The sequence below is a fragment of the Callospermophilus lateralis genome, chromosome 6 (genome assembly GCF_048772815.1).
Source record: "Callospermophilus lateralis isolate mCalLat2 chromosome 6, mCalLat2.hap1, whole genome shotgun sequence".
Lineage (NCBI taxonomy): Eukaryota > Metazoa > Chordata > Mammalia > Rodentia > Sciuridae > Callospermophilus > Callospermophilus lateralis.
The window spans coordinates 28,453,008-28,465,605 of record NC_135310.1 but is presented as its reverse complement, the minus strand read 5'-3'; the positions used below and the strand labels follow the sequence as shown (position 1 = coordinate 28,465,605).

Sequence of the window (12,598 nt, the reverse complement as noted above, 5' to 3'; positions counted from 1 at the left end):
GTCTTCTGGTGTGGTCTAGTTAACGCATAAATAACACAGAACTCCTAGAATGGAGTTAAGAATTTACACTAGAGTAACTGTGTTCCATTTTCCTGAGTCATTCATTATTTATAGATGAGCAAAGAAATCCTGTCAAAATTCAGGGAAAAAGCAAATTCCCTAACCTTGGAGTTGATTCTGAGTGTAAGCATTGGTAGCATTCTGAAACATTCCATAGGATCCATAATTTCCACTCTACTTGCTCCATTAGGTTGATATTAAAGGTCAAATTATTTGCTTTTGCATATTTAAAAGAGTTATTAAAACTTTTTAAAAACCTTTTGGTGCTTTTTGTCTATGGATGAAAATTGTTGGAGAGCTTGAGGGGCTTAATTTAGTAAATGGCTTTTGAAAAACTTTTTCTAGATTAAAATTTTATATATATATATATATATATATATATATATATGCATATATGTATTTAAATATGTATAAAACTTTTTATGGGATACTGGGATTGAACACAGGGTCTCATGCAAAAGGGCTTTTCCACTGAGCCTCATCCCTAGCCTTTTTTATCTGTTATTATGAGACAGGGTTTTGCTAGATTGCCTAGGCTGGCCTGAAACGTGATTCTTCTTGCCTCAGCCTCCTTCCTGAGTGTCTGGGATAACCAAAGACAGAAAGGAAAAGTTTGAAAGGAATAGCTGGGTCAAGGAGCTGGAATACTACTGTGTTTCTATCTATCCACACACCCACAAACCTCATACTTCCTTAATACTGTACAAATAGCTGAAACCTAAAGTATAGTAGTACTCCGTGGAATTTTAACTCCTGGATGTAGTCCTTTGCTCAGCTCTTATGTGAGGTGAATAGGGAGCCTACAACCTGGGAACAAATTTTTGCCCCTCAAACATCAGATAGAACTCTAATCTCTAGAGTATACAAAGAACTCAAAAAGTTAAACAACAAAAAAGCAAATAACCCAATCAACAAATGGGCCAAGGACTTGAACAGAAACTTCTCAGGATATATAATCAATCAACAAATACATGAAAAAATGCTCACCATCTCTCGCAATCAGATAAATGCAAACTAAAACTACTCTAAGATACCATCTCACTCCAATAAGAATGGCAGCCATTATGAAGTCAAACAACAATAAGTGCTGGCGAGGATGCGGGGTGGGGGTGGGGGAAGGTACACTCATACATTGCTGGTGGAAGTGCAAATTGGTGCAGCCAATTTGGAAAGCAGTATGGAGATTCCTTGGAAAGCTAGGAATGGAACCACCATTTGACCCAGCTATTCCCCTTCTCGGACTATACCCAAAAGACCTAAAAAGAGCATACTCCAGGGACACATCCACATCAATGTTTATAGCAGCACAATTCACAATAGCTAGAATGTGGAACCAACCTAGATGCCATTCAATAGATGAATGGATTAAAAAATGTGGCATCTATACACAATGGAATATTACTCAGCACTAAAAAATAACAAGATCATGGCATTTGCAGGGAAATGGATGGCATTAGAGCAGATTATGCTAAGTGGGATTATGCCAATCCCTAAAAAACAAATGCCGAATGTCTTCTCTGATATAAGGGGGGTTACTCAAAATGGGATAGGGAGGAAGAGCATGAGAAGAAGACTACCACTAAGTAGGAAGAAAGGTGGGAGGGAAAAAGAGGGAGAAGGGGAGTTGCACGGAAGATGGAAGGAGAACCTCATTGTTATATAGAATACATATATGATGTTGTGATGAGAAAAAGAAAAAAAAGTGTGTCACATTAGATTGGATAGAGAGAAGTGATGGGAGGGGAGGGGAGGAATAGGGTGGATAGGAAGGGCAGCAGAATAGAATAGACATTATGATTGATGTATGTACATTCCATGTATGTATTATATGTCAAAATACATTCTGCTCTCATGTAGGACTAAAAAAAAATAAAAATAAATTGTATGGTAAATAAATAAATGACTTAAGTGCCTTACTTCTCAAAGTGTGGCTGGCCTGTACGTCAGTAGAATCAGCAACACAAGGGAGCTTACTAGAAATGCAGTCTTATGCAGGTGTCATGGAGAACCTGGAATTCTTTGATGAAAGTACAGAACTCATTTGACTAATCTATCTTGGGACTAATCCATACTCTTGGGATTCCTATCTGATAGAAATTAACAGCAAATGTAAGGAATTTGTTTATGTGTAAGGAACTAGGAATTAGTTGGTGGCAAGGGGGAAGAGGACCAAAACTTCTAAACAAGGTAAAATGTCCATCTGTAGTGGAAATAAATAAGTCCATTCACACCATTAAGTACTATTTAGATCATTTTTGTAAAATAATGGAAATTTCCCTATAAATAGATGTGTGTATACATGCGTGATTACCTGAGCAATACAAAGAAATTGAAGGATATGCACTGGGTTGGAAAGTTGGGTCACATGAGTAGAGGGAGGAGTGAGCCAAGCACAATGGAAAAAGTGAGGAGAAAAAGCATATTTGTACATTAAATAAGAACCAATTGCAAGACTGGTGTCACTTAAAAATTTCTATAAAAATGTATGCTCTAAATGGACAATTTAGAAATTAATACTGAAGAATGAGACTTCCCTTGAATAAGCATACACAAATTGACTCCCTTCATTAAATTCCCAAGGGTTGCTTGACAGTCGTAAAATAATTATATTCTCTATCAAAACATTTAGGTTTCGGGCTAGGTCGTGGCTCAGTGGTACAGTGTTTGCTTGCATGTGTGAGGTAGTGGGTTTGAATCTCAACACCACATAAAAATGTTGTGTCCATTTACAATTAAAAAAATATATTTAAAAACCCCAAACATTTAGCTTTCTTCATGTAGCCATTCCTGAATGGGAGCCATGGGGAGTGGTTTGGGTCCCTGAGCTCCTCCCCAGTCTATTACTGGACATCATTACTCTCAAGTATGATGCTCTGTTAGTGTACTCTCACAGGATAACCCACACTAGAGCATAGTGAAACCCACCAATGAACTGCTCCAACAGAAATCAAAGAGCATAACTGGGGGATGGTGTTGTGGCTCAGAGGTACAGTTCTTGCCTAGCATGGGTGAGACACTGGGTTCAATCCTCAGCACCACATAAAAATAAATACATAAATAAAGGTATTGTGTCCACCAACAATTTAAAAAAATTTAAAAAGTATAACTGGCTAAGGACACCAAATTTTGCTTCTTGAAAAACATGCCTACAGCTGACCATGTTAGTAACCCCAGTAAAAATGAAGAACTATCTTTTACCTTGCATGCTGATCAATTTCTCTCCAATCAAAATGAAAAACTTACTTCTACCTAGTATTTAAATCTCTTTCCCCTCTACTTAAAGACACCTTGTGCCACACTCATGTTTCCCTAAGAGATAAAACAAAAACTTATTTCTCTCACACTGCCCAAATATGCCTGGCACAAAACACTAAACAAGTTTAAAAAGCGAATCATAATAAGATAATGACAAGTGAAGTTAGCCAATCCTAAAAAACCAAATGCCGAATGTTTTCTCTGATATAAGGAGGCTGATTCATAGCAGGGTTTGGGAGGGGGATCATGGGAGGATTAGATGAACTCTAGATAGGGCAAAGGGGTGGGAGAGAAAGGGAGGGGGCATGGGGGTAAAAAAGATGGTGGAATGACATGGACATCATTACTCTAAGTACATGTATGAAGTCACAAATGGTGTGAATATACTTTACATACAACCAAAGATATGAAAAATTGTGTTCTATATGTGTAATATGAATTGTAATGCATTCTGCTGTCATATAACAAATCAGAATAAAAAATTTAAAAAACTACATGCTTTGTAAAATGAAAATAAAAGGAGCTATAATTTCAAAACAAAGAACCATAATATGATTCTTCATAAAGGAGCGAAAATTCAATGTTCATTTTTCCCACACTGATTATGAACGACTCCATCCAGTAACTTGATGGCTCCCAATATTGGTCTGAGAGACAGTGGGAAATAATCACATCAGGAGGAAAATCTTACTGTGAACGTGATATGCACTTGAAAAGTCTGGAGTGGGGTCAAAGTCTTAACTAGGACTTATTAAAGAGGCTTAATTGTTTAACAAAGCACATATATGCATATATGAAAACTCTTCCCATTTCCATTTTAACACAGGCTCTATGAACAAATTCGTGATCTCAGCTTCTTCCTCTTCAATGATGCACTGCTTGTTTCTAGCCGGGGCATATCTCACACTCCATTTGAAAGGACTTCAAAAACAACCTATCAGTTCATTGCATCAGTGGCCCTTCACAGGTTACTGATAGAAGATATTCCAGATTCCAAGTGTATGTATTTATTCCTTTAAGAGCAAATATCTTTATAAGGTTCATCAACTATTAAAATAGAAAAGGACTGGAGTTACAACTTGCTAGCTTGCAAATAATTCCCTAAACATTAGAATTTTGTTAAACTTTCATCTATCTCTGAAATAGCAAAAAAAAAAAAAAAAAAAAAAAAAAAAAAAAAAGAATGTTGGCATTATCAGACAAGTCCCCTAGATATCAGGAACAGAGCTTTCAAAATCACAAAGGGAGGCAAGACCCCACGTCATCCTGAATTCCTTTGAGAGTTGAGTTCAGAGTTAGAGTTCTTAACCACTAAGCTGTAAAGTCTGAAGATGTTAGAGACTTAAAACACTACTTTAGATTTTCCTCTATTACTTCTTTATTCTACTAGGACTACATAGCTATTACAAACTTGTATTGTACTTTTTCTTCCTAAAATTCACATTGAAGTTGGGAGTTTTTCTATAAAGGAATTAACAAAATTGCATAGGCTGCTTAGTAATTTGAACAGTTTATCTATACTAATTCCAATGGAAATCACAAAAAAGAAATCCTACTTAACCTGTTATGCCTACTTTCAGTTATCCTGCACTCTACTTCTTAACTTAAAAGGACCAATCTCTTTCCTATACTTATTAGGCCAATTTAAATGTAACACTCTCATTCCAATATTTTCCAATGCACGTAAAGAGAGGAGTTAATGTTAAAGCAGGAATCAAGATCTTAGAGAAGAAATTAACCTGAATGAAAAAACTATTTCTCAATAGCTTCATCCCCATTCTAAATCTGAGCCTTAGGGAAAAAAGAATGCCAAGTGTGGGAATAAATATTTCTACCTAGAAAGTATCTGAAGGTAAAAAGGGTTAACTACCCATAATCATATTGTATGGTTAGTGTATGAAACACGTTTCTTTTCTTCAGTTCATTTCCTTTCATGATAACCAGCTATTCTCTGTGACACTGTTATATAACCTAACAGTGGGCAGGCACTGAATTAAGTACAGTACCTGGCTTTGTCACTGGCACCTCATAACAAAGTTGTCTAGGTCTAGCTCTCAGCATGTCTAATTATAGTAACTATTAGTAAAGATCTTTATCAATTCCAGTTTTTTATGGAGTGACTGAGATTAAGGAATTAAAGAATACCACATCATCTACCATTTAGTCTTTCAAATAATTGCTAATTATAAAGATTATTTTAGATTATGACATATTTAATCATTAATTTCAGGAAGTTATGTTCTAAACTAGGCTTGTGTTTGTGTTGAACCCTTAATTTTAGGTTTCAAAGAATTCTTAAAGATGACTTGGTCAGTCCTTGAAATTTAAAACATTTTCTCTTTTTGTTACTGTAAAGAATAATTTGTGTACCTCAAATGCTTTCACAGATGTCAAGAATGCATTTATTCTTCAAGGTCCAAAATGTGAATGGATTTGTGCTACTGAAGTAGAGGATGACAAATTCCTATGGTTGTCAGTACTCCAAAATACGATCAAAAGCAGTATGGACAAGTGAGACTGGACTTGAAGAAAACATCAGGGGTGCCAATTCTCCCTGGCAAAGACGGAAAATGTTGTTCTTCTGTTTTAGGGTATCCAGTAAAAAGCAGAATGATTATCTGTTGTGGATGATGAGAAGATGAACTAGGATGACCCATAAGGTTCCTTCCAACTTTTGAACTTCATTATCTATAATAAAGTTTTGTGGGGCTGGGGATAGCTCTATTGGTAGAGTGCTTGCCTCTCATGCACAAGGTTCTGGATTCAATCCCCAGTACCACCACCCCCACAAAAAAAAAAAAAAAAAAAAAAAAAAAATAGGTTATTATAACACAGTCATGTGTAACATAAGAACAATCAGTTTAAACTTTTGAACCATTTCTTTTGGTAGTTATTTTTCCTGGACATTATTTAAAATAATTTGACTGATGTAATGAGTCCTAAGAGAGCAAGCATATTGTGCAAAGTTTTTTTTTAATCATCTAAAGAAAAAACACTAGAATGAAAAATTTAAATGACCATTCTAGAAAGCTTAATTTGTTGATTTGCAATCTTTAAAATTTTCATTGAACAATTACTGATTAAAAAATACATAAGAAATATAAGTGACAACTTTCTAAAACACTTGTTAATTACATCCTTAATATGAATGCAATCCTCTAGCAAACATAAAAAAGTACCATTACAAAGCACTAGATTTTTTTGTATTTAGTTTTTTTTTTTTTTTTTTGCTGCAAAACTTAGAATATCCAAATAAGGAGGTTTAAAAATACTGTTGATATTGTCAAATTAGAAGGCCACTGAAAAATAAGCCATTTTTAAGAAACAAAAATAAATGGAAACCTAGTGAAACTGCCTGTAATGGGACTTAGCTTAATAAAAACAAATAAATTAAGACAGCTCTGTTTAAAACAAAGAAACAGCAAAACAGAAGTTTCCTGGGCCTTTAAAGCCTTTATTAGCATGTTTAGCTAATAAAGGTTATAACTTGGGGCCACCTGGAAACTTTAGCTGATGTATGCAGTAGTAATATTTATATCTACTTAATGATAAATGAAAGTTATATAATCTTGGAAGCTTTAGGTTGCCAAATTCCTTTTGGCTTGATAAAGTAATAAAATTTACTAGTACAGTTTAGGATTTTTATCCTGGGTTAAACAATGAAACTAATTCCTTCTAATTCTTAAAAATTTAAATTCTTATGAAAAATATACAAAAGTTAAAATACGTATGTACTGTTTTTTTAGTGTGAAATCACACTTCTGATTCTATTATGATATAGCCCTGTAGTTTAACATCTATGATCCAACAGACAGAATAACTTTAAAGACAATATCTGTTGTTAGCAAGAATGCAAATTTACACATGTGATCCCAATGTATGATATAAAACAAACTGTAAGATAGTATATTATCCCAAATAGGGTATACTCCAGAAACTTGTAATAGGAAAACCTATCTATATGGCAAAAAGAACAAGTGAGAAGATAGTGAAAGGTAAACAAGAAATCTTAAGGAATTTCCATTTCTTCTATAACTGATATCCTTGGAAATTTAGAAGCACATTAATTTAAAATAATCTCGGTAATAACTTCTAAAAAAGTTGACAGCATCAATCATGTAAAATTGACATGACAATGTTTCTGAATGGGCAGTTTTTATGGAGTGGTTTCACAGTTTTCCTTTATCTTGAAGGGACAATTTAAAAGACCCACCTTATAGACAGCTGATAAGTTTCTATGATTGCTGCTGAAAGATTCTAAGTCTCTGATGAAACTGGTCAAAATATGACAAGGAAAACTATTACCTGACCCCCAAACTGATATATAAACGATGCTTAAAGAATCACCTGGGTATTTAAGAAAGTAGAATATTGCAGATAGGAGGACTCTGCTCAGTAAATTAGCTTCTGGTAAAAACTATCTTATCCAACGTAGTCCTTTGAAGTAAAAATTAAATAGAAAACTAATTTTAAAGCTTTTTTTTTTTTTTTTTTACAGAATATAGACGTTTTATATAACATATTAAGCCTAAAAGGATAAATCAAGTTTATTTTTGTTTTCCTTATTTCCTTATTGCAAAGATTTCTGAGTGTATGCTTGAGCCCATACTGTCAATCAAATCTGTATGTGGTTTTGCCATATAAATATGATGAACCAATATTATATTTTCCTGATGCTGCAAAAGAGCAGAGGTGGGATATGCCAACAAACACAATGTATCCTCCAGAAAAAGTCATCCTGACCCTTTTATTGTTGAAATTTAAAAAAAAAAAAAAAAAGAGATACTTAAATACAATGGTGAACATACAGGGCAAAACAGAATCATAAAATTTAATTTTGAATTAAGCAGTGAGCTGAATATTTGGGCCTCCAAATTGGCTTTGAACCCAAAACCGCTTAAAAATGGGGTATGTTCACAGTTAACGGCAATTGGCTTATAGATGAGAGAATGGTCGAAGTTGTTCCAGTTGAACTTCCAGGGAAATTCTCTCCTCAAGAACATCCTGAAAAAGACATCAAGTCCAAGTTATATTCAAAAATATATAAAAACAAAGACACACTTAACAACAACTCTGAAAACAATTTGCTTTGGTCAAGGAGACTAATGGACAACTAACTATTCATATTTTGAAAGTATACATCACTTTAGAAAGGTAGTTTCTTTATACATTGAAAATATGATCCTAGTAACTTAAATCTTTCTTACTATGTAAATCAGGTAATGAAATGTTTTTAAGCCAATTATGAGGAAAGTTAACATTTGCAAAGAATGGGTATTTCTATAAAAATTTTATATAAAGCCAGCCTCCTGAATAAACTGTAGATGAATTAGTTAACAAAGATTATTTTCCCTAGTGATGTCATTCAGTTATAGCAACTTCTGGATCCCATCTTAAGTTCTGGTCCCCAAAGGAAAAATTCATTTTGCACCCAGATTCTGAGGAGTCTTTTCAAGTAGCCACAAATTCTAATTTTTTCTTCTTCTCTGGAACCCAGAGAAGAATCTGGAACCCAGATTCTGAGGAGTCTTTTCAAGTAGCCACAAATTCTAATTTTTTCTTCTTCTCTGGAACCTTAGGTAGAATTCTCAGGTTCCATCCCAGACCTACTAAATCAGAATTTGCATTTTAATACAACCCTAGATTATTTATATACACATTAAAGTTTATAAACCACTGGTTTATAAGACATGAGGGCTTAATAATGTGAGTGATTCTGAGTATAATTATTTTATTCATTCAAATAAATCATAGTGCATAATGGGGAAAAACCCTTCATTCATCTCAAGTATTAGATAACAGTAGAACACATTACATGGAAATATCATTTTTATTTAAGGTCTGTCTTTTCTATTTCTACATGTAAGATAATCTAAATTTTCTCCACTCCTTGTCATCTTTAAGTTCCTTTAATATAATCTGAGTTGTTTTTGGTAAAAAGATAAACTACAAGCAGTCAAATCATCTAATAATTACTTAGAATGCAAAGAGCTATGTATGTGATGTATGGTGTGCCTGAGGTTACAGGGTTTCTTTTAAGTTTTTATATGAAAGTTAAGGAACATTATAGGAACTGTAATTCTTATATCTATATAGGATAAGGCAATGTATATCAGAATTGAGTTTCAAAAATTTCTTTTACTACTAAAAAATTCAATGGCTAATACAACATTTTAGATATACAGTTCTCTTGATATGAGGGAGATTTCATGCAAGCATAAAACCTGTTGGATTCTCTTTAATTTCCTCCACAACTCTGGGCCTGTGGAAATTCCCAAATAACATATCACAAACTATATTACCTTTAATTGTTGTTGCAATTCACTATTCAATCTCGCCAAAACTGTGTTGGTTTCCTTATTGCGTCTAATTGATGCCTGAATAGCTTTCTTATCTTTCCCAATGGATCTGAGGAAGTAAAGAGGACAAAAACCAAAACCTTTATTTCTTTAACCTGAACTCATTGTTCCCTGATATATTTTTGAGCATGGAAAGAACAGGGAACATCTTTTTCCTTATTAACACAGCTCAAAACCTCACTTAGTCAGTTTCAATGATCAACTAAAAACATATAAGCTTCAGAAGCTTTTGTTTATTTTTGCTATTGTTTTAATTACTGAAAATCCCAAGATTTTTTTTTTTTCTGTTTTCCATCTTTTTCCTTTGCATCGTACTGGTGATTGAATCCGAGGTGTGCTCTCCCACTGAATCACATTTTCACCCCCCCTTAAATATTTTTTTTAGTCGTTGATGAACTTTCGTTTTATTTATTTATCTATTTATTTGTGTGGTACTGAGAATCAAACCCAGTGCCTCCTCATACCAGGAAAGTGCTCTACCACTGAGCCACAACTCCAGCCCTATAACTCTCCAGCCCTTTCGACTTTTGTTTTGAAAAATAGGGTCTTGTTAAACAGCTACCCTTGAACTTGTGATCCTTGGCCTCCCAAATAGCTGGGATTACAGGTATGAGCCACCGCACTCAGCAAGAATCCCAAGTTTAAAGTTAAACAGTCTAGGGCAGGCCCCAGCAAACTTTTTCTGTAAACAGACTTATTTTAGGCTTTAAGGGCATACAGTTTCTGTTGTATACTCTATTTTTTCCCCTTTTTCCTTCTATTCTCTTTTTACAAGGATGTAAAAACCATTCTTAGTTCATGGGCTATACAAAAATAGGCCATGGTCTGAATTTGCCCCTGAGTTTCAGTCTGCCAAACCCTGATCTTAAACAACCAGAATTAAAATATTAGTTTCATTCTACATTATCGTTTTTAAAAACTCCCACCCCAGAGTTTACAATAGGGTGTTAAAATGGAATTGGAATTGAATTTAATAATAATAATGGGGGGAAAACGTAGGAAGAATGATCTACCTATTCAGGAATGAAAAACTAAAAACTGAGAATTAGTCTGACCATTAATTTCTTTCAGTTTGGTGTTTTAATTATTGTGCTTTTTGTTCTTAGTAATTAAATGTTTAAGAATAATGCTGATTACCTGGGAATAGAAGGTTGTGATGCAAGAACAGCAGCCAAGACACCTGTCTTTTGTGTGTGTTCATCGACATCTGGCCTTAATTCATCTTCTGATTTTAATCTTCTTCGAACAGGTTTAGGTGGTGGAGCAAGAGGTGTTGTGCCTTTGCTCTGGAAGACAAGAAATCCATTAATAATGGATATTTCCTGAAGATGTTCATGATTAGCTAACACTCTGCCAACCCTGTTTGCTTTCTTTAAGCTACTTGCTCTTAAAACAATTAAAAGTTGGCTGTCCTACTTTAAAATAATTCATCTATTTGTCAGCAGCTAACTTAAAGTGCAACAGGAAAGGATGCTTCTAGTTGATCCCACAATCAGGAATATATCTACAATAACAAATTTTTTAAACAGAGTAAAATAAGCTCCTTGGAGTCCAAATCTGATAAAAGACCGTAAAAGTCAGTTTTAACATAAATATGATACATATTCAACATATACCAATTCAGTAAAGAAAATCTCCAAAAATATTCATTTTCAACATAGGAAATCCTATTCAAAAATACTAAAATATAACATCTTTAAGAATAAAATAATTCATTATGAACATGCGGAAGGCTACATAATTAATAAATACCACTAAAATGCACAGTAATTATAACTCTTGAAAATGAGTGGACACTTTTTTGGGGATTGTGAATCTGCCTCCAATAGAATCCATTAACACTAGAGTATTTCAATGTTTAGTATAACCTGATTAAGTAAATAAATTAAAAAAAGAGTCAACTGTCATCTCTTAAGTGCTTTTTAAAATTTGTTGTGATAAATTGATAAAAAATAAAATTATTTAAAAATATCACAGAAGTACTAACATAGTAAAAAATTAAGTGTCCAAAAAGCAGAATTTAAGCATTTTATAGCAACACAATCTGTTTTAAATAACTTGGACATATATGAATAATAAAAGGAAAAAAAAAGTTACCAAAATTGTTCCCTCGAGTGGAATGAATGAATTTACAATTTGAAATGCACAAGGGAGAAGAATTTACAAGAGGAATGGAGAAAGATATTAGAAAGCAAATATAATAAAATGTTAATGGTATAATCAACATGGGGTTTATTGATGAACAATATAAATTTCTTTCTCTATAATACTTTTTGCATACCACATTGGCAGGAACACTAGTAGCTGTCTTTTCTTCTATTTTACTATCCGTTTTGGCAACTCGAAGAGAACTTGCAGGATCAGAAGCTTTTTCAACCTAAGATGAACACATTACCATTTTAACGATATATAATATATAATTATGCACAAATATAGAATATGTAACAAATCAGAGTAAAACTTCAAGAAAATATTATGACAAGAAAAATGAGAGCTCAGAGATGAGAAGGAACTTGGAAACACCACATTAAATGTCCTTTCTCTAGTACTAAAAGGAAGCAAAGGAGGAAGGTCAACATCCGTGAAGGAGGGAAGGGTGAATAAGGATGCAGCCATTGTACTGAATATCTAGGTGGTGGCTGGAAAGTTCTTCGGTTGGGGAGGGAATTCACCCACCCAGGGATGTGAGTACCAGTACTCTGACACATCTGCACTCGCCCTCAGACCTGCTCCTGTCTTCCTCGGTGCAGCCCTTTCACCTAATGGCCAGGCACAAAGTTATATGTTGGAATTAGTGACCAGTAGGAAATTTTCCATAGATAAAATCTATAGAAAACCTTTATCTAAGCCATGCTAGTCAAATAAACATGGCTTTTTAATCTGACAGAGAGGCTCAATATGGGTTAAAACAACAATTAGGACAG

At 34.0% G+C, this 12,598-nt stretch overlaps 2 protein-coding genes across 8 annotated transcripts in view; one reads left to right on the top strand and one right to left on the bottom strand.

Moving 5' to 3' along the window:
* The window catches only part of Ect2l (epithelial cell transforming 2 like), a 73,413-nt gene extending 67,583 nt beyond the window's left edge, over nucleotides 1–5,830 (top strand). Inside the window, exons 19-20 of the mRNA XM_076859685.2 lie at nucleotides 4,142–4,314; nucleotides 5,703–5,830. Of these exons, the coding sequence (XP_076715800.2) occupies nucleotides 4,142–4,314; nucleotides 5,703–5,830 (301 nt within the window). The remainder of the gene's footprint in view (nucleotides 1–4,141; nucleotides 4,315–5,702) is intronic.
* A 2,297-nt stretch (nucleotides 5,831–8,127) lies between these two features.
* Reps1 (RALBP1 associated Eps domain containing 1) overlaps nucleotides 8,128–12,598 on the bottom strand; it is a 76,410-nt gene continuing 71,939 nt past the window's right edge. For all 7 annotated transcript variants that reach the window (XM_076858198.2, XM_076858199.2, XM_076858203.2 and 4 more), the window contains 4 exons: nucleotides 11,956–12,051; nucleotides 10,812–10,960; nucleotides 9,618–9,723; nucleotides 8,128–8,319 (listed from right to left, as the gene is read on the bottom strand). In XM_076858198.2, the coding sequence (XP_076714313.1) occupies nucleotides 8,251–8,319; nucleotides 9,618–9,723; nucleotides 10,812–10,960; nucleotides 11,956–12,051 (420 nt within the window). In that variant the 3' untranslated portion in view covers nucleotides 8,128–8,250. The remainder of the gene's footprint in view (nucleotides 8,320–9,617; nucleotides 9,724–10,811; nucleotides 10,961–11,955; nucleotides 12,052–12,598) is intronic.